Source organism: Epinephelus moara, chromosome 4, assembly GCF_006386435.1.
Source record: "Epinephelus moara isolate mb chromosome 4, YSFRI_EMoa_1.0, whole genome shotgun sequence".
Classification (NCBI taxonomy): domain Eukaryota; kingdom Metazoa; phylum Chordata; class Actinopteri; order Perciformes; family Serranidae; genus Epinephelus; species Epinephelus moara.
Window position 1 is genome coordinate 40581280 of NC_065509.1, and position 23266 is coordinate 40604545.

General features: G+C 41.6%; 1 protein-coding gene across 1 annotated transcript in view; it reads right to left on the bottom strand.

Annotated features, from left to right (window-relative positions):
- The window catches only part of htr4 (5-hydroxytryptamine receptor 4), a 213597-nt gene that overhangs the window by 82917 nt on the left and 107414 nt on the right, over positions 1 to 23266 (bottom strand). Inside the window, exon 5 of the mRNA XM_050042827.1 lies at positions 1528 to 1681. Within this exon, the coding sequence (XP_049898784.1) occupies positions 1528 to 1681 (154 nt within the window). The remainder of the gene's footprint in view (positions 1 to 1527; positions 1682 to 23266) is intronic.

Consider the following 23266-nt stretch of genomic DNA (forward strand, 5'->3'; position numbering starts at 1 on the left):
AGTTTCCTCCTGGGAGGAGTTTGGCCGTCTGACGCTGCTGCTCTCTTCTGCCATGGTGAATTGAGTAAACTCTCGTTACGCCTTCGTGTGGTGCATTTAAGGGCGAGGAGAGGGGCTCATTTGATTGGTGTGATGTGTGTAAAACCCACTCCACGCCTTCTCTCCTCCCTATTTCCGACTTGTGCAGGTAGGAGGGACGGAGGTGGGAAAGAGGAGTAGCTGCGCCAGCGTGCACGGTGTGCCAAACTTGCAAAATCTGCCTGGCCACACCCAGTTGGCGAAGCGCAGGTGCGCTTGCGCCTCCGCCTCGCTCGGTCTGCGAAACTAGAGGCCCTGAACTTTAAGTCTTGTCCCGCCATGTTTCCCCCTGATGTCGCCGGCCACCGTTAAACTATAACCGTGACTGGCTACGTATCATGATGACGTTAGAGGATACAGACCCTGGACAGGTCACCAGACTATCACAGGGCTGACACATAGAGACAGACAACCATTCACACTCACATTCACACCTACGGACAATTTAGAGTCACCAGTTAACCTGCATGTCTTTGGACTGTGGGAGGAAGCTGGAGCACCTGGAGGAAACCCACGCTTACACGGGGAGAACATGCAAACTCTGCACAGAGGGGTCCCACACCCTGGGGTTGGATACAGGAACCACATCTCCCCGTCTGATCATTTCTTTCCTGTATTTCAGGATACATAGCTGTCTATTTGTGCTGTAGTCCAGTGCCTGTTAAAAGTTTTATATTTGCCTTTTCACATTTCTTAGTGGATTGAATTGCAGTTGAGCAACTGCATCTGCTGAGGAAGGAATCTCTGCTGTGGCTGAAAACTTTAGAAACAACAAGAAGTGGATCTTGGGTGAAACTGACATTTGTAAAGTCAAGATCAAACCTTCGGCCTTTTCTTTCTTAAACCGTCAATCAACTTGTTTTCCCATCGAATTGATCTTGAGTTGGGCAAACCTCGGTTCTCCCCCCCAGTCTGTGTTCTATCTGACATCCTCTCTAACATTAAACAAACCTAACTGCACAAACAAGACACTCACACACTGACTCATCCGTTAAATTCTTTACATTTTCAGACGCAAATAAAGAAACAGCTTGACTCCATGTCTGTGGTGTCAGTGGCCTCGTTCCTCTGTGTCTGACATGTTGATGTTGTTTCCATAGCGACACATGAAGCATTTCCTCCGTCTTGTAAACAATACAAAACTCCTCAGGACAATAATTTGTTTCTCGGCGCACGCAGACACTAATTGTTTTTTCTGTTTATGTAAAACATGTTTTGTTCGTCTTCTTTTGACTGTTTGTCTCATTTTTGTGCTTCTTCTTTTTTCTCCCCTCCAGGCGACTCCATTTTCACTTAACAGCAGTGTATTATCATCATGAACTGGCACATCCTGTGGAGATGTAAAATATTTTCGGCTCCACCTTCATATGAAACCAACACAGGCTGCTCAGTGAATCATTTCCCCTGGTGTACACACACACATGCATACACACACACGGCAGAACTCACCAGGTGGTTGATGCCGATGCTGTTCCAGCCCTGCATGATGGGCAGGAAAGAGATGAAGGTGGGAATGACCCAGCAGCCGCCGATCATCAGAGCCACTCGCATGGGCGTCATTTTGTTCCGGTAGACCAGAGGCTGGCAGCAGATAGCGTAGTACCTGTGGACCAGTAAAAGGGATACCCCATAAACTCATCCATACACCAAGATAACATGCTGTATGTAGGCACAAGAAATGTGATAGAGTCTGGGATTTCAGATAGAAATGAATAAAATAAACTTGTACTCGTAAATAATTGCTGTACGAAACCAGTAGTCGTTAACGTCTTGCATGAGAGGGTGAAACGTCCTCAAGAAACTCAAGTAAGTCCAGCTGCCTTCGATACAACACTTGGGATTTTTGGGACGGTGCACATCAGGCTGCGGCACAGACTATCCATGTACGCAGAGCCTGTGCCAAAGGTATGTCGTCAAGTCAATGCAGAAGTACAAACCTCACTCTAGAGATACTTTTGCTCACCTCTGGGTTGCCAAATCTCTTTAATTCTCTGTTTTCTTTTTACATTTTGTTCCAAACGTGCAGTGTAAGGAATTTTGACTCCTACATGACTAAAATTTGCAACCAGCCCAAAAAAAAGGGTCATAATGAGGAGTGATTGCACGAGAGGACACAGCTGAAATACCTGCTTATTTCTGGTGCTTTCTACTGTCACTCAGTCCTTCTGTTTCTCCCTCTCTTTTTCTTCTTAATGAGCTCTTTTGGCAAGGCGAAGGGGTGTTTGCTGCCAGTGCATTTGCAAAAATATGCTAACCACCAATAATTAAGCACTAGAACATCTTTTAGAAATCTAATGTCTCCCTTGGTTCCTCCTCGTGTCTCTGTCTTTCGCTCAGCCCCCCCTCATCAACTCTGCCATTTTATGTACTCAGGTTTTCATTCCTTCATCTCTGTATCCCTTTTATTACGTGCAATGATCCTAATTATCCTCTCTTCTCTTCTTGTTCTCCATTTTTCCCTCATCCTCTTTCCTTTAACCTCAACCTTTTTCCACAGCTACCTCTTGTACCTTTTTTAATCAGCAGTTTTTCTCTATGTTCCCATTTCTAAAGCCGATCTAATATCTAAAAATAAAGGACGCCCAGAGGTCAATGACTGCCTTGACATCATCACAGCCAGTCTGATGCAACAAACTAAATTCCTCTTTTCACGACTATTACTCAGTAAATTGTCAGCTGGCCTTGGCTGCTGTGTAGCTGCTGCTGCTGCTGCTGCTGGAGACTTGGCGTTCAGTTTGTCAACGTCTGCAGACCATCACTTGTCCTCCGTGACAGCTCTAAGTCCTACAAGAGAATGATGGAGAAGCTGGATACGGATACACGCTGTCATGTGATTCATCTGCTGGTAGCCCGTCAGCATATATTTACCCCTCACTCTGACCCAGATCTGTCTCTATTGTCCACTTCCTTCCTTCTTATACACTCTCTTTAGATTTTTTGCCCTGCTTGCTGTATTTCTCTCTTTGATGCCAGGCAGCATCTCGGACTTTAGTTCTATGTCTCCTCAAATAAATGAAACTAACAGGATTTCGCTTGTTTTAAGTGATCCTTATACATATATATCTCTTTGTATTTCTACTTCTGTGTCACTTCATTTGTAGCTTACTCACTGCCCGACACACACATTTGCTCCAAGTGTGTCACCAGCATTTTATGTGTGTGTCTAAGTGTGTGTGCGTGAGCGCGATATCAAACGGTGCAGCAGGACGCAGCATGCTGTCAGGCAGTGATATCGTTGAGACAACGCTGGCTCTGAACTGCATGAATGGAACGGATGATACAGAAAGGGTATGAATGAGTGCGGGCAGAGGGATGAGGACAGAGAGAGAGAGGAGGAGGAGAGGAAAAGAGAAAATGAATAAAAGGGATGAAAGAGACAATAGGAAAAAAGGAGCAGGGGGAAGAGAGGATGAAGGACAGAAAGAAGGAAACAGGAAGGAAGGACGGAAGGAGGGAGATGATAATAAACAGTATGGTGTCAAAATAGAGAGAAGAGGAAGAGGAAGAAGGAGGTATTTATCTCTATGAGAAGCTCAGATGACAGGTGCTGCATTGCTTACTGTAACAAATCCTCTACATCTGCAATTTTACCTGCCGTGGTCAATGACTGTGTGAGTATGTGTGTGTGTGTGTGTGTGTGTGTGTGTGTGTAGATACTGAGTGCTCAGACCTGTTCCAGTGTGACAGAAAACAGATGAAGTCAACCAAGCGAGCCACTCAGACCTCCATTACCCTCTAACCTGTCGTGTCTAAGTGTGTGTGTGTGTGTGTGTGTGTGTGTGTACCAGTGTGCTTCTGTGCCTCTGCATGTTACAGATGTGCCACCATATGTGTGTATATCCACGTCATGCCTCAGTGTGTTTATGATTTTCAGAGCTGCATGGAGCTTGAGTCGACATGTGGGAGTCGACTTTTACTACTTCTTTAATGTAATTGTTTCATTCATTCCTTTAATGGCGGCAGTAGCTCAGTCCATAGGGACTTGGGTTGGGAACCGGAGGGTCGCCTGCTCGAGTCCCCGTCCGGACCAAAATATGGAGTGTGGACTGGTAGCTGGAGAGGGGCCTGGGCACTACCGAGGTGCCCTTGAGCTTGGAGCGCCTGTCATGGGCAGCCCACTCTGACATCTCTCCACTTAGTGCATGTATAGGTCCTGTTTGTGCATGTGTGTGTTCGGACCTGTGTGTAATTGACAACAGAGTGAAAAATTGAATTTCCCCTCGGGGATTAATAAAGTATATATAAAATAAAAATAAAATTATGTTTCATGCATTATGTAGAGCACTATGACTTGACTTTATGAATGAAATGTGCCTATAAAAACAGAATGTGCCCCTCTTTGCCTATTAAACCATTAAATATTGCTTTTTTTCCTCCAAGAAAGCCACTTGTTCATTTCACGCCTGCCTCACAACACGACTTCAGCCCTGATTTTTCGTTTGCCAACAATTTTTGGAGCTTCCCAACAGAAGCCCCAGATCAGAGGCACACCAGCGCTGGCTTGGCGCTCGCAAATCAGTGCTTGAGCACTATGTGTGAACTGTTGAAAACAGGCTCGCTGATGCATCGCAGACGCTCCCCAGATATCTAACAGGCGAGCGACAGCCAATGAGAGCACAATACACAGGTTGGGGACAGAAATAAGCAGCAGTGACGAACTTTCCATGGTGTGTTTGTGAGAGACGAAGAGGAAGTAACTAAAAGGGGGCAGAGAAGGTGGGAGGTGAACTACTGCACACAATGTTTCTGTAAGTTATAAGTTACTCAGAACACTGCTTTGGCACTTACTGACTTTGATATTTTGAAGTAATCACCCACCCAACCCCTGATTGTGCTTCAACACACACATCACATGGTGTACTTATTGGGGATGTCTCCAGGTGAAAGATCTTGTGGTGTGTGACCCATCACCACTCAGATATGTAGTGTAAAAACCACAACAGCTTCAAGTTGTGTTGTGTGAACAGTGCAGAGATCTGACGACTCTGAAAGTCATGTAGTGTGACATTAGAATCAGGTAATTCCTCTCATATTTACCCACACAGGTGTTTTTAATTACTTTAGCTGATTAGACCTCTGGTCAGGTTGGCTGGAACACTAAGGCTGAGTAATGATTACAGTATAAACTGTCTTATCTTAACAAGTTCAAGGAGCTAGAGGAAGCTGTCAATCAAGTATGATGCGTGCAAGCCAACAGCTTTTTTAGAAGGGGTCTTATCAGGCAGTGTCAGTGTTAACACCTGTATAAGTGGACTTTGGGGACTTTCAATAGTAGAGAAGTCACTCCAAAAGACAACACTATAGGGAATCATCTCGTCTCTTTGCAGCTTTACAAAGCTTACTGGTTTGGTTGCCAAGCAGTTCATTTTTAAGGAGGTCTTGGGTGTATAAAACCGGTTTATTGGCCACTTGAGCTAACGTTAGTTAGCTGCTTCGATCATGGAGATGCTACATATGACTAGCTTGGTTAGATTCTCCACACTTCAGTCAATTAAAGGCCTGTCCCAAATATAGGCCTTTGGAATTCAGTGATTTAAGCAAATAACAGCCAGGGCTACTAATTGAAGTTTTACAAGTATTTGACTCCTCTACTCACTCACTGTCTAACTTTAAAAACATACATATTAAATGGTTCATATTCAGCACTCCCAGCAATCTTGGTACCAATCGTCTCGGTCCGACCATAGTTTAGCCTCTCTGGGCACTGTCCAATATTTAGGAAGTTCTGGGTCAGCCAGCTGATAACCAGATAATGTTTATCCGCACTAAGACTTCCTCTTCTGTGCAGCAGTCATTGTTAACAATTCAATTAACAACTTAAAATTGAGAATGGAATTGAGAGTTGAGAGACGTCTACGACTGGACTGTTTCACCGTCAACCAGTTTACAGTTTGCAGGTTAATCAAAAATAAAAAAAAACCTAAATTATTGTCAGACAATAGTCAATGGGTTCTGAGTTTGCATTTGGAAAAGGGAAGAAATTCAAAAACAAATCTAGTGGTGAGGCGTCAATAGGAAAATCTCAAAAAACAAAAAAGGAAATATTAGATTTTATTATTTACTATTTTCTTTTGGTAAAGTAGGCAGCATAAGTTCCATTTGGTAAAATTGGTGCATGTAAATCTATTGTACACAGTTCTCATTATAAAAAAATATAGAAAATAGTAAATACTGCTTTTTAATTTTATGTATTTTTCACCTAATTTATGTTTTTGTCATTTAAATTATGTTCTTTAGTTATCTGTATGAAGCTGCTTTCTTTTTTAGTATATTTTTAAAGTAATGAAAGTCGTCTAAACTTAAATTTGCAGCGAGGCAGATTTGAACCGTCTCTCATGTTTGAGGTGGAGATATAATCAGATGTCCCGCAGCAGCGTGTGAACGTGGAATGCGACCACATACTTTGGTTTCGTTACTTCTCAGAAACCAGCCTCCATATAAATACTGTCTGAATAAAAATGTCAGAAATAAACAGAGAGAAATGTTTTGTAGATCAAAAGGAAACAGGGACCATTTAAAGTGCTCACGGTCAGAACATGCTGCCATTCAACCGTGCAACGTCTGCTTCTAATCCTCCCCAGGTTCATGTGTGTAAGAGTGTATGTGTGTGTGTGCGCCTTTGTGCATCTCTGCATAATGTTGCATCTTTGTATGTATTCAAGTGCAGACATACTGTGCTTTTGTGCACGTGTGTGTTTGTGTGTATAGACATTTGTATTCAGACATCCGTGTCATTCAGGCCTCCATAGCCACACTTCAAGAATCCATTTGCAACCTTTCAAAACATCTATTTTGGCAATTCAAATAGAGAGGGTCTCTTGACCTTTTTTAATGCCACAGCACATGCAGACCACACACAGTATACACAGCCACTCCAAATTACTGATGGCGGCGAAATGCCACGCACCGCAAGTCGGTAATGAGGTAGGACCATAGCAGGGGAGGCAGCAAAATATCAACAGTGACTGACGATGGGGATAAACTGGATTAGCTTTAATACTGCTGCTGCAGAGCACACTGTTCAGTCAACCCTCTGAGTCTCAGCAAAGGTTAGGAAAATGTGTGAATTCAGCTGCTGGGGAGAGGATGAGTTTGAGACAGCTGCAACTACAGAATCCATTGTTATATAATCAAATTATATAACTATAATTCTTATGACAAACATGTATTCAGATGAGAATATTAAAGATGCATTAACTGTCTTTTTTAGCACTTTAGTTCATGAAAACCCCAAAAAACAACAATCAGACAAACTCTGACATGTTAGCAAACAGTTGCCGCTAGTCCTGTCGCGATATGCGATAAGTCGGTTAATTGTATGTTAAATTAAGAGGGAGACGGTAACTTTTCCGGCCGCGATTAATTGCCATAATCATGTGTGTTTGTTTTCCTCGTCTCTCTCCACCAAAGAGACTGGATGACAAGAGCGTTCACTGCCGTGCATCGTCTGGCAGCCAGGAGTTGGTTCATTAGCATAATGAATGGAGGGAAAGCTCTTGTCATCGAGTGTCTTTGTCTCTGTTGGGGAGGCGGGGCTATGGGCTACACACACACAGTGCGATCTTTGTGAGGGGGAGACGAGGCGGAGAACAAAACAGAGAGTTGAGCGTAAGAGAAAGACAGGGAACTTGTTCCTAAACCAAATACCAAATGCCACGGGTGTTTTGGATTTAAACCAGATTACAGAGGGGAGCGCAGTAATTTGGACGAGCCGGTGTGCCGGTTTTGTTCTAAAACCATCTCAACAAAAGAGCAAATACGACCAACTTAACTGCACACCTGTCAGTCTCTCTATATTCTGAGAGACTGACAGTCTATTTTTTTGCATTTATTTTGATCATTTTACGTGTTATTTTGGATATTTAAATTGTCTTTTTTGCATTCGTAAATGTTCTTGTTAAATAAATGTTTATTTCTCTTTAAAAAGGTGTACTTGCATCAATATGCCTTTTATTATCATTATGTAAGTTTAAAAATGGTCTAAAAACAGCAAAATTACAACAATAATTAAAATGGTCTTAAAAGCACAATATTACGCAATATTATTGCTTATCGCAATAATTTCTGACGCAGCTAATCGCCCAGCAAAATTTGTTATCGTGACAGGCCTAGTTGCCGCATCCGTATAATTCAAATATGGAGGTGGAAATAAGTTGCCACTTTATTGTAGGAGTCTGTGAGCAACATGACGTCATATCCATTTCAAGAAAAACAAAGCGAGAACAAGAAGCTTGCATAGTAACTCATATTACATACTGAAACTTTCTGTTGCTGCTGTTACAAAGGTTAGACCAGGGGCCTTCAAAGTTTTTAGGCCAAGGATCCCTTAATTGGTAGAGAGACTGAGCAGGGATCCTTTACTACACACATAGCATAAGATTGCATTGCATGCCCATTATATGTGACCAAAAATGTGCTTCCTATTCACTGTATATTGGAAGCAATTGAATAATTCGCTGAGTATGCCGGGATACCGATAACGTGACAACTCAAAAATTTAAATGGTTCTCATGTCACAACATTCACTCAAACTGCAGCACTAGTGACTTTCTGAACAGCTCTTTGTACAACCAGGAAGTACTAAAGTGAGACTAATGATAAATACATCACAGTTGATAATGTATCCAGTCTATGTAAGTGAATGTCTTAGTTTAGCTTTTCCGTAAAGAAAACACTCATGTAGAGGTGGTAGAGAGTGGGCGGGGGCATTGTAGGATAGACACAAGCGACTGCTGGGGCAGGGTGGACACAAGTTTGTGCAAAGTTGTTGCAAAAGGGAAAATATGTTAGTCCCATGTTATTGTGTATTTTCAGACATTCTAATTTTTAAAAGAAAAAAAAAAAGCAAAAACTTATCAAACAATAATTTTGCGTTTAACTCTGAGGACCCCCAGGGATCCTGGGCCCCCTGTTGAATACCCAGGAGTTAGACCAGTCCTGCAGTGAGCCCCATGCTGAGGTGTGCACAGGCTGAATTTCAATGGCTACAGCCGCTTAAAACATCTCTCTCCAATATGATTGTAACAGTCACCACAAATGAATCAACGACACTTCCTGGACAGCTGAATGCAGCAGTTTAAAAGGTCCAGACACACCAAACTGACTTCAGAGAACTAGCCATGACGCTGCGTTGTCTGATGTCCCCGTCTCGACCAAAAAGTTGCACATGAACACACTGCAAAGACGACAGCTGACGATCAATAAGTTTGTACGTTCTACACCTGCAAGTGGAAATGAAGGGCAACGGGGGCGACGAGGGGCAACAGTGGGATGCACCACACAGAGGAGGAGGAGCGACAGATGCTCACCTATAGCCCAGCATTGACCGACAGCCAACTGCTGCCCTGTCAGGGCCTTAAGTTTACTATAAAAAGAATATATATATTTTAAATTAATTCTACTATACATGTACATTTTATTAAGTAAAGTACATTTTATGTAGCACTGCTTTCACACCTTTTATTGAGCACGGTCACAAAGTGATTAATAATATAAAATTGTTAAAAATAAGACCACAGAAACAATTCTTATTTCATTAAGAATAAAAGAGAAATGGGATGTGGATTGTTTTTGGAAATATGCCTCAAGATAAACAGCCTCGAGAAGTGCTTGACTTAACATTTTCCATGGTCTAGAGTTTAAAAAGTAAACCAAAAATGCGATAAATTGTAATATTAAATTGCAGTACTTGCAGAATTGTAATATTTAAAAATCAGGAGTTCATCCCGGCCTTATTGTTCATTATAAAGAGATCATAAAATCCTTAATAAAATAAAGTGTCACTTAAAAATTAAGTGTGTATGACTGAAATAAAAAAAAAAAAAGAGTTTTGTCTTTAAAATGAAAATAGCTTTTTCTGTGGTACTATTTTGTTCAGACACTTATGAGGCACAAACAGCTGAATCTCTGTCGGAGTTACTTTTCTCTGAGACAACTTAGACTAACACTAAACTTAGATCACCGACAACATCAAAATCTTGTTAGTTTTTGTATCTTCTAGTTGAGCCAGCTCATCAGCCAGATTCAATCCACCTGAGCTGGCAGGTAGCAGGTGTATGCAATCAAATGCAATTACCTGCATGTCAGGACAGAAATGAGTCTGTGTGAAAAATGAAGCACCACAGCCTCAGGCTCAAGAAACTGGGTCAGAATGTGATCTTTAGTGACACGTGTCAAATACTTAATTACCCTGACTAAAGAGTGTTGCCGTCCTGTCAGTCATCTGCATCTGCTCCTTTTCTTTCACAGGGAAATAAATCACTGTTGGCAGGTTTGGACATTGTGGTGGCAGGTGATTCGTGAAGTGGCTCATTCTCATGCAGAAAAGTGGCATTAAGGACACAATGAAATGCAGAATAAACACAGGCACAGTATCAAAGCGAGAGGATGACTCTGCTTCACTGTGTTCAGCCCTCGCTCTGTTTCTTTGCCGGTCTCGTTGCTTTCTGTGATGCGTTTGACTCTGAGTGAACGACATCACAGAGTCCTTTAGAAAAGTGCTGTAATTTAATTTGATTCCCAGTTGACTCTCATCTCCTCTCTCTGATCTTCCTCTATTTGCAGCACTCAACTCTTAGTTTATTAACACAAGTCTTCATCAGGCAGTAATGTCACAGCAGTATTCATCCGTACAAATAAACACACTACATGTCTGATCATCAGTACAGCTCAGTGCAGTCACTTAACAACTGTACGTCAGTGCAGTTCTGAGATACTTGTACTTTACTTGGGTATTTCCATTATATGCTACTTTATACTTTTACTCCAGAACATTTATTTGTCAGCTTAGTTACTCTGCAGATTTAGATTATGAATACAAAATAAAAATCAACGTGTGAATGATGATAACTTTTAATACTTTAAGTACATTTTGTAACTTAAACTTATGTACTTTTCCTTAACTAAGAGATATCATGTTCACAAGAATGAGACAAACAGACGGACAGCCCAAAAACATGATGCCGTCACAGAGGCGTAAAACAACGACTTGAAAACAAAGGCTATAAAATTAGGCTACTCCAAATTAAACCATTCTGTTACCTAGGAGTAAGAGTAGGAGTATTTTCACACTGAGGTGTTGCTAGGTGCTTTTTTTTGCCTTTAACAACAAATGCACGTGGTTACATTTTGCCAATACCCACACATGGTTGAGTGTAGGCAACGAAAGCATGTGGTTGGTTTTAGGACAAAAAAGAACAGGATTTGGCTTTACAATCTTCCGCGAGGCGAACACCGCTCTCCAAGGTGAAAGTCAGTGGTTGTTGGACCCATCCACCAACCCTCCCGCCTGCCCTACTTGGACTTTTGCCACCTTAACTTTTGTTGTTGTCCTGCTGTGTTTCCCCTTGATGCCCGGCGGCTTATTATGCTGAAGTGAAAGGACAGCTTTTTTTCGCCAGTGTCTGACCCCAGAAGTCACTAATCAAGTGCCGTTTTTTGGCGACATCACAGTGAGACCAGGTCGCAGTAACAGCCGGGCTTTGGATATAAAATATTACAATTTTGTTTTGAGAAAATTCTGATAACAGAACAAAAAATGTGTCATTCAACAGAAAAATGGAGATTCCTTCGATGGGTTGAGACCACTGCACTTTACTCATAAAAGAAGAGTGTTGCATATTTTGTTTTATTGTAATGTGCAGTTTTTCAGACACAGTGCTCAAAGCAGTAACCATTCTGCAAACAACAGGTTATTAGAACAAAAGTCTGTCACATAAATGTTTGATTTGGCATCAGTCACCATATTAGCATCAATATCTGTAATCAAGTCATAAAGACTGATTCCAAATATGAAACTATGCAGTTCTATTCACGCTCTTTGTAAATGTATGTTTTTTATTTCTCTATCTGCATTTTCTCTCTCTTCACAGTCCCTTTATCCTGCTGTCTCAGTTTTCCGGTTGTTTTCTCAGTCTACATGTCTCTGTCTGTGTTAGCCTCTTGACTGAATGCCTTTGTGCTGGAGCATCCTCCTTATGGCGGCTCTGGTATTTTTAGTCTTAATTCGTTTCCATTCAGCCTCTTTCAGCATCGTCAGCTGACAGAGGCTGAATGAGGAGTTTCATCCTGCAGCTGCTCACTTAGTTTCTATATTCTCTCACTTTCTCTCTGTTTTCTTCTCCGTTTCCTCCTCCTTTCCTCTCAGTATGCCTCTCTTTTCTTTCTCTGACTCTGTCACAAACACAAGCTTGTGTTGTCTGTCAGCCAAGTTCTTGAAGACGACATACACCGGAGGCAAAAGATGTTTCTTTTTCTGTGTGCTGCGAGCGTCAAGTGACGTTTCAAGCTGCCTCTTTCCTCTGCTTTCAGCTTGTTTTCAATATTTCTGTTTTTCTGTTTGTTTCAGCAGCGACAGTGACCTCTGACCTGCTTCAAGGTCAGAGGTCAGGCTAAGAAAAAAACCACAAGGGTAACAAAAACCCACAAGAACTAGGATTTGGATTAGGAAAGGCCTGTGTCACAGCAGTTAAAGCACAGGTGTAAATAATAACCTGAGTGATGGCTAAATTCCATTTAGCTGCTTTGATTTTGTTCATGCTGGTTTACTGTCACACTGTCAGACTTTACTGGGACACCTGAATTGTTATTAGCAACATCTGTGCTTTTATGACAAAGCAAATAGGAATTCAAATTAAGGGTCTAATACTCGTCTAACAGCGTGTCTACACTGGAGGCGTTTCAGCTGAATTTTCCATTCATGTAACTCTGACAGTACAGATACTCTCCTATTTGAATCAATACAGCTGTCTACAGTAGGTTGCAACTAACAATTATTTTCATTGTCCATTGAGCTCTCAATTATTGTATCAAATAGTTTGGTTCATAAAATGTCAAAAAATGGTGGAAAATGTCGATCAGCTTTTCCCAGAGCTCAAGATGATGTCTTCAAACGTTTTGTTTTGGCCACAACCCAAATATATTCAGTTCATTGTCACAGAGGAGTAAAGAGACCAGAAAATATTCACATTTAAGAAGCTGGGGCCAGCTGCACAAAACACCTTAAGTTCATCCTAAGTATGACCCTTAAGGTTTAGTTTTTCCTTTGCTGAGGAAATAATTTGAGGGTGTCTTAAAAGGTTTCCTTAGTCAAAGAAAGACATTTAGGCTTTAACTGCACTGAAAGAGATTTTACTGCAGTAAAATTCTACCGTTTCCATAGACACAATTTTTTTGCTTGAATGTGCGCTTGTGATAGCCGAGGCTACCTGTTGTCACACCTAAGTATCCTCTCACACGTTGGCCTGGTAGTAAAAAAATGGCAGATAAGATAATATATGAATGATAAGAAGACATGAAACCATATCGGTCAGAGGAAGGCGTTTGAAACCTGGTGAATGACGTGTCACACCACTGATTTGTGAACATAAAATACCCCACCAATAATTGATTGGAAAGATCATGTTGCATAAAACTGCAGAACAATCATAGGCTGGAAGAGCACAGTTTCAAAAGCTGAGTGTTCCAACTCCAGGCATTGAAACAAATCAGAAATTGACTTTTAAAGTTTAAAATTTAAAGTGTAAAATCAACGGCTCATCATTTTAGGTGTCCATTGGATTCTCCGGGTTGCAGAACACTCTTCTCTGGATGCCTACATTTTTCTCATTTTTATCATTTTTTTGGGATGGCCATGGTTCTTTGCTGGAAAACCCGGAAGTTTAGCATCGCGCTGGTTCCCGGAAGAGAAAGTGAATGTGATTTTTGCATTGCGTTTTGGATTATGTCAGAAAATAAGCTCTGTGGCTAACACAAGTTTATGATACTTACAGGTTTTGTTCAGCGAGATAATCTTCACATATGAACACCTTTCATACCGCATTTGAAGCTTAAATGCGATCGCCAGAAGTAAAAAGCTAACGTTAGGCTTTAACGGACTACATGACTACTCCACGGTCGCATGACTCTTGACGTCACCGCCACTAAGCTTTCAACTGATTTCGGCCGCTTTATTTTAAAAACATTGTATAATGGGGAAATCGGACTGTTTAAGCTAAATAAGAAGCTGTAATGGCGGACTGCCAGCACTCTCGCCTGTTCGGGGGTGATGACGTTTAATGTCCCCGACAGGGTTTGTAGTCGTATTGAGCAACTTGTTAGCAACCGCCTTTTTTACGACACGTAAAAGCTTCAAAATTCACAAGCAGGATATTTACTGACGTGTTTTATGTCGTAGAACAAAACCTGAAACTCGCTTAAGCTTTTGTTAACCACAGACCTTATTTGAGGCATTTTACCAAAATCCCATTCAAAAAATGTATTGACTTTTAGACGAGAGAACCGAAGTGCTACAAGCGCTAACGGAGTTCCGGGTTTACTGGCACACTCTATAGCAACAATAATTTAATAATAGTAAAATTAATTGGCTTGAATTGAACAAATTAGTGGCTTAACTATTAATCACAAGGACAGCTTATCCTGTTAGGGGTCGCGGGGGGGCTGGAGCCTATCCCAGCTGACACTGGGCAAGAGTCATTTTTTTCTGACTAGTTACTTTGCAGATTCTGTTCATTAAAGTAATACTTCATCACCCAAATTATCATTTGTGTATCAGTTACTCAGCCCATGTTATGCTGAACTTGTGGGGGAAAAAAGTTTTTCTAGCATGCCTCCATGGTGAAGGAAGAAACCAAAAACTGAGAGAATTCTTGATGAAGTGATGTCACTTGGGGGCTGCATTTAACAACAGCAATACTATATCAAAACATCCTTTGACAAACTCTCACACAACTGGAGCAGTATAATCCAAGTCTCATTTATCTAGTCATATGCTCAGTACTTCCCAAACAGACAGCTCTTACCAACAGGGAACTGCAAACGAAGTAAAACTTATCTATGTTCTCTTCAAAGCCAGTCTTCATTCACAAAATGAGTCATTTTACTTCTCTAAACAGGGGGGCTGCTGGTCTACCACCACATCAATCAGTAGATTGTGTGTTAGTGTTATTTTGTGACTTTGGTGAATCTAAACTAACCCTAAAAAACACCAATGTCACACAATAACTCAAACAAACAAACTGATTGAGGCAGCTGTGGACCAGCAGCGACCTTGTTCAGCAAGGTGAGATTACAAGTTTTTCCAATGGAGTTTGGCTTTGAAGAGAGCAAAGATAAGTTTCACTTTTAGTTAATTTTTAAATATGAAGGTTTTGGCAGGAATGCATGTGTTTGGGAAGTACTGTGCAAACGACTGGATAAATGAGACTTAGATTATTCTGCACGAGTTGCATAAGAGTTTGTAAATAGATGTTTTGATATACTTTCTCTGTTATTAAATGTTGCCCCCTTTTACTTTGATTCATCAAGAATTTTCTCCATTTTTCAGGTTTCTTTGTACCCCAGAAGCATGCATTCATTCATTTGTTTACCATAACCACTTATCCTGTTAGGGGGTCTTAGGGGGGTGGAGCTAGGGCTGTGACAATAACCGCATCACTTCAATACCGCGGTCACGTGATGCCTACCGCGGTGAAGAGGTCATCACCGCACAAAAAAAAAAAAAAAAAGAAAAAAGTTAAAAGAATACTCCAACGATTTGGGAGTTATGCCCTTTCTCTATCATTTTCATATTGAGACAACATGATGGATATTGTTTTTGTGTCTGTACGTCCAGTGGCAGTGTCTCAGCGGTTAGCATTGGGGTAAGTATGTCCGGCGCTGTGATCTGCGGAGGGATACACCGGTGAGCAGGCACAGTCACAGATGTAGCCTGTAAACAGAGCTCAGCTGTTTATTTAGCCTAGCGATATCTCCGGACTATAGTAGCTGCAATGGACGACTTTGAACGCGATTTTGAGGAGTTTCTTGTAGCGGACACAGACCCAGAGCCATACCTGTTTGAGCCGGAGCATACAGATGAGGAACTCCATGTGTTTGATGCTGAGCGGGCGAGAAGAGAGGCTGAATCCTCTGGAGCAGCGGAGCAGCAATGGGCCGAGGGGAGACGGAGGTCAGGGGAGGATTGGTGGTGTAGCTGCGGGGCTAGCTAACATATTCCTACGGAGGTGGAATCATTTTGCTGCACAGAATGGGATTCGGTGCTGCCATCGTTGGGGAGATATATCATCAGGAGGAAAACCGCAGCAGAGAGTGCATCACAAGGAGTGAAAACTTTGCAGCAATCACTAAGTTAAACTGGAAAAAACGCCCAGGCCTGCAGGAGCTGATGGACAGCTTTCAGTAGAGTGAGTAATATCGTCCGTGTCGTGTCTTTGTTTGCTTTTACCGAGTGACCTAGCATACCTGTCCCAGAGCCAGCTGCAGCTGTTGCTCACCGGTGTATCCCTCCACGCAGGATGTAAACACACTATAGTTCATGTAACAAACTTCTTCTAAAACGACTAAAACGGACTCTCGTTTTTCCAATTAATGTTTAAACATGTTTATTTTAAATGCACGTGCAGAATGCCAGCTTCAGGGTTTCTGTAACATTTATTTGTTCTCTTTTACTGTAGGCAACAATGTCTATCATGTTGTCTCAATATGAAAATGATAGGGAAAGGGTATAACTCCCAAATCGTCAGAGTATTCCTTTAAGTCGCCAATTTGGGCACATTTTGGATTTGTGCCAGATGACAAGGGGCAGCCAGTGAATTTGGATGAGGCAATATGCCGTATTTGTTGGAAAGAAGTATCAGTTTCTCAAGGAAATACGAAGGGGGTGGGGGGCTGTGACGTATCACCGCCATACTGCACGCTACTCTGTCACCGCTGTGAGAAAAAAAATACATACCGTCACAGCCCTAGGTGGAGCCTATCCCAGCTGACACTGGGTGAGAGGCAGGGCTGACCCTGGACAGGTCACCAGACTATCACAGGGCTGACACATAGAGACAGACAACCATTCACACTCACATTCACACCTACGGACAATTTAGAGTCACCAATTAACCTGCATGTCTTTGGACTGTGGGAGGAAGCTGGAGCACCTGGAGGAAACCCACGCTGACACAGGGAGAACATGCAGACTCCACACAGAAGGGCTCCACCACCCTGGGTTTGAATCAGAAACCCTTTTGCTGTGAGGCACCAGTGCTAACCACTGCACCACTGCCATCAGAGTGTATATGGAGGAAAAAATACTTAACATTATGAAATTGATTTCTCAGGAACATCTTGCCAAGAGGCCCCTGGGATGGTACTGATAAGGACGAAAACTAATAGATCAAATTTGAAATAAATAAATACTGTATCTGATGTGTGCAAGAAAGTTTTTGGCAGTCATGAGATAAGATCTCTGGCTGAGTTTCCTCAGCAACTAAAAGAGTCAAAGTGATTAAAATAAGATGGCTGCCACCACCACAAACATGAAACTTTGTGTGTCCCAACACAGGCCGGTGGACATTTTTCCTTCCATTCATGTTTACGCCACGTTGTGTTTCTGTAACGCTCTGTCAACAGCTCGACAGAGCATTGGTTTTTGGGTCAGGAAATATTCTCTCCATATTGACTGCAGTGACAGTATTTGACAGCAGGGGAAAATAAATAATATGTCAATGGAAATGTGCTCGAAATGTTTTCATTTTTGTTTTTGTGTTTGTTTTTTTCCTCTAAACTCTTCTGTATTATGTATTCAAAAGTTTTTCATTGTTTCCCTCTGTGTTTATGTTCCTTCTCTTCCAGTGATGCAGTCAACAGATGCTTCCTCTTAGAGATTCATAATAATCATATACCGGGGAAAATGTGCTGTGTTCTTTCCTGCTCTGTTATTTTCTTGTTTTGCTCTCTCCTCATAAAATCTGTTTTATTTAGGATGCTGGAAGCTACAAATGACATCAGCAGCCTTCCGTACCTTCCCCTCTCCTCTTCTAAATATTCGTCCATCAGCCTTTCATTCAGCTGTCACCAGAATCTTTGAAACCTTGTGGTGTGTTTGTGGTGAAAGAGAAGCACCTTCTTTTAATATCATGCCACAAACCAGTCCAGGACATTCCCCACCAAATCTGATTATCCTCTTTGTGGTGGTATTGTGGAAAAAACTGAATCCATCAGAATGAATAACATATTGATTAGCTGGTTGAAAGAAAAACAGTATTTTTCTGTTTCTGTTACTGGAGGTAATTTAAATTAAAATGGATAATGAGGATCTTGGGCCAGTAGCAAGCTGAGGTTTTCGGGGGAGGGGTTCCTTGTTTTTGTAACAAATTGGTATGAATATTGTTTGTCTATGAAGCACAATGATGGCATTTCTTTTATAATAAGTTACATGAGTTAACTAGACATGACATGATATTCAAAGCTCCACAACAAAGTCACCTGTTATGGGTTCATTAAAGGAGCTGTAAACGACATTCTCAGCAAGTCTATGATTCAGGGTCTGGTCGGGGATAGTCTGCACATGGTTCACAACATGAAGGTGGCTAAGCCAGCAGCTGGCAGCTAACATAGCTAACTCATAAACTGAATATAAAGATGGACGATGTGTGTCCACTTCCTCCCACTGTACAAAAATTAGGTCGAAACACACCTGATATGGCTGTGATGCCGCATCCCCTTTTTATAGCATCAGATAACTAATTCAAATCAAACTTATCAGAAACATGAGCACTTGAACACAGTGTAGAGCAGCGATGATTAACAAGCCATTCTGAAACACACACAGGAATTCACATATACTAACATGCACATGCCATTGGACTGTCTACCACATCATCTGACAGAGAAGCTTAGAATACAACACAGTCAGTACGTTTACATGCACACAGTAGTCGAGCTAAGCTCATAGCTCGGCTGATCAGTCAAGTCGGACTTCTCGTCTTGTCTGAGTATACATGCAGAAGACAAAATCGAATTTCTGACCAAGTACGTCTGACTCCGCCTTGATCAGCGGCGTTGTGTCCTTTTTAATATAGTGCATATTGAACTAATTCCGGTTCTTGTTCAGAATTTTTAAAATATAAATCCGCGTTTCACATTTTCCTACCATCCATACGCTTCAAAATCTTTAGCTCCTTTAGCTGTCGGAGCATGAGTGTAGTTTCCTCGTCCATCCAGAAGTGCGTCTTCTGCTTCTCGGTCGCCATGGTGATTGTTTGTTTGTTTTTTCGGGAGTTACTGCACTGCTGCTACGTCATCTCCTTCTTCCTCTGGGTGAAGGCCCGCGAAAGAAGAAGTGGTGAATGTGCAGAACGCCGAGGACGACTCCAGTCTGACTAAGTGGATACATGTAGCAATAGTTCCATTTTCAATCGAATTATTAGGTGTGTTAGTTGAGCTATGGATAGTCCAATTTCAGTCGGACTAAGCTGTTTACATGCATTTAAAAGTCCCGTTCAGTCGGACTTGATTTGATTTTCTCATGCTGCATGTAAACGTACTGACAGTAGTGTGATTTGATTCTCTGCTCATGACGCCATTACTCCACTAAATCTTTACATTGCGGGTATTTGCTGCTTTATTATTGCTCTAAATGTCGCATACAAAACCTTTAACATTAACAATGATTCTTAATCTGATAACAGTATTACTGGTCCTAAAAGCCCAAGCTAAATACATTGTAGGCTTCTGAGTTACACCTGCCCTGCGTGGATGCAGTTAAAGTTGAAGTGAAGAACTTGCTATCAGAAAGAAGTTGTGTGTGTTCAAGTTGTGTTGTTGGACCCATCCACCACCCCTCCCAACTGCCCTATAGGGACTTTCCAGGTACGTAAATTATGTTGTTGTCCAGTGGCCTTTCAAACTGACGAAGTCTGGTAGTGTTATTAACTGATGCCAAATTATGGCGTATTATGCCGCTGCCAAAGAATGCCTGTTTGTCCGTCTGTGTCTGATGCAGAAATCAATGAATGAGTGGTGGTATTTCATGACTTCGAAATGAGAACAGTTGGATAGGGTGAAGAAAGGAGAGCTGAAAGAGAAGTAGAGAAGTGTGCCTGCTGTACAACTCAATCTCTGTACAAAGTGGGTGTGCTTGTTCGGTTTGGTAAAGTTACAAAATGGTCGGATGCACCGCCCCTAAATCCAAAGTCTGTTCAACAAATCCAAAAGCACTTAGAGACCATTAAAAAAGATCTATACTGGCTGTATACTCAAACGATTCAGACAATGAATATTAAAAAGTTGTATGCTGAATATCAGCAATTTTTTCGGTCACGAAATCACAACTTTTCCTCCTTGAGGGGCAGATACTTATCTTCATTCATGATTCATGATTTAAAAAGTTGGTGAAGCAGTGAGGAGAGCAGCTTCATGCTTCAAGAAAACCTAAATAACATCTTTAACTTCAAAGTCCACCCAAGGCAGCGCTTGTTCGCCATAAAGTCCTCTCTTTACAGCCAGTCAGAGACACAGAAAGTCATACTCGCATTGCAGAAAAGGCAAGAGACAGTCAGCCATGTTCAGATCCATGACAATGTGTTTGTTCTTGCAAATGTTTGAATGGATTCGTCTCTCTGCATGTGCTACTTTCAGTTTGCATTCATGTGTTATAGTTTCTCTTTAGAGTGCAGAACATTAAATGCCGAAAGCTTTCTGGAGGCTGAGGCTTTGAACTACAGTTCTACCTGCACCGTGTGAGCGTGACAGACTTTTTATAGCGTGCCTGAAACCTAAATTTCTCATTCTGAAACTACTCAATGTTACCTTCGCCAAGAAAGGTTGACTGGACTCTTTGCTGTTTTGAAGCTCCATCCTGTTTAAGATTAAAACATTTTCCAACATGCCCTTAAGGCAGCTGATTAATCAGACAATGAAACGGTTTCACTAATGGAAGCAGGGATTCTTTGCCTTGCTCACGGGCATCTTGAGGGCAGTAAGTAAAGGAGGGAGAGGATTCTTTGTTTAATATCTAACACTGCCTTTTCCACAAGGGCAAGCACTGAAGGTACCTTGAAGGTACCTTGAAGGTACCTTGAAGGTTGAGGGGTTTCTTCTTCACTTCCTGTCAAACTTATTGTTGTCTATAGATCTTCTCTAACCTCAAAGCTGCCAGTACCCACAGACACTCTGCTGACACAAACATTGGAAACACTCTGAGGAACTATAAGGAGCCCAAAAATGTTTCTCAAAGAATTATTTCATGGTGGTGGCTCAGTGGAAATGCACCTGCAGATTTCAACAAAAGTGGAGCCCTGGAAGTGATCCTTGAGGAACACCTTCATAAAGGTTGCATGAATGCTGCTGAAAGGCTACACACTTGAGTTCTTCTGACGCACACTTGACTTTTTTTGGAAAAGAAATCCAAGAAACATAGTTGAAGAGATGGTAAACAACATTTGTACTTTAAACTCTTTACATGCAGGTTGATCAGAGAGTCTATCCGAAAGTCACCTTTTGTGGGACAACCAAGAACAGCGGTGGCGCATTTTTATCTAGTGTAAAACTTGAGCTTTTAGTTAAGTTTTGTTTGTTTCAGTGTATTTTTTATCTAACTGTTAAACGTGTTCCTTCTCCCTGTGTGTGACTTTCACTCTTCCCTCTATCAGTCCTCTTGTTAGCAGTACTTTTCCCATGCTTTTCTCTCTTACTTTTCCCTTTTCAATCTTTCTCATAGTGAGATTTTATTTTCAGCAGTCAATCTTTTATCTTCTCTTCACCCTCTCATCTCCTTGTGGTGCCCCTGATCAAAACTGTTGGTATTACCAGGGCTCAGGAGCCACATGCGCCCCTTCTCCAGCAGCTCCTTGTGACTTCGACAAAAAAATCATATGGAAATGAATAACAGTTGTTTTTAAACTTTTTATTTTTTATTTAACATTGTTGGAAGCCTTGAGTCTTCTTAGTGGGACTAGCCATTGATTCAACATCAATTCATTCATCAATTCCGAAAAAGAAAATGTCTAAAATAAAAAGGAAAATGGAGGAAGATGGTGATGGTCATAGTGACTGGACAGATTTGTTTGCTTTAACCACTAACGCTATCCCAACGCAGAGTCACTACTTTGTTGTAAAACATATTAATGAACGTTCATTCAGACCTATTAGGAATGTTTAAAGGCTAATGTAGATTAAATAGGCTGTGTTGCTGTCACTTGGTTCTAATTAGGAAAATATGTTTTGGCTCTTTATATCTGCAGCAAACGCAGTGATGTCTCCGCAAAAAACAACCACCTTTCAAGGCCCTATCCGCAGGTGAAAAACAGCGACAAGTCACTGAAAAACACTCAGCTCAGGTAGCTAAAAGCTGCTCGAAAAACACTGACAGGTCGCTAAAAAAATACCCACATTTGGTGGCCAAAACACCACACAAAAAACAGCCACACTTGGCAGGTGTCTTGCCTAGGTGTCTCACAGTCAACCATCCCCTTCACCTCCTGATGACAGTCAACTCCTGCATCCTCCTATAATTTGTCACTTTAGAATTGTTGATATGATATGTATGAAGTGTAGAAATGTAACGTATTTGGGATTTGCAGTAACGCCAAATGCCAAATTTTCTAACAGCAGCAGGCTGATGTAGTCTAAGTCTTCTGCTGACCTCTGCAGCTACTGTTGTAATGTTTTTGCTGCTGAAGACTTTTGTAACTGCTTGTTTCGTGAATGAGAGTCTGACTCTGCCGTGTTTATTGCATGCACTGCCAGTGAGGAAGAATTTTGTCTCCATTTAAATAAACTAAACTACTGAGTACTCTTGCAACAGCCTCCTTGCAAGGATTGTTTAAAGAGCTAAAAGACAGTTGCTGACCCAAAACTATTTGCACCTTTAGATGGATGTCAGTGGCTCTAAATCTCAAACAGTCTGGGAAAACCGAGGGCTGCCTCCCCCTCTGCGTGGTCAAGGTGCCCTCACCCAAGGCACTTAACCCCTGTTGTTCCTGGGGAGCAACTCAGTGGCCTGACTTGGGCCTCTGGGGCAGAACTGCCTCTCCAGTCTCTTTCACTAGGATTGGCAGACTTAACACTTCATGGTCTAAACATGAGTCATAAACAGATTAATAGTCTGGAAGGCTCTGCCTTGCAGGCTCAGTTTAAGGACCAGGATTTTGCTTCTTCACCAATAAATCAAGAATACTTTACAATTTTGCTGACTATTTTACATACATGCAGTTTCTAGATTTGTGGATGTTTTTCCTCCTACAGGCACCCGTTGGTTCATTTCCATTCCATTCATTCCTGAGCAGTATGAAGATCAATTAACAGTCTCTTGGAACTTGCTAGATTTGCATTAATCATGCCAGAGCATAATTCCCCATCGGGGTCTGAGTTGGATGTCCCTGTCACTTTCAGTTTCACTTTTAACAGTGTTCTTGTGTCC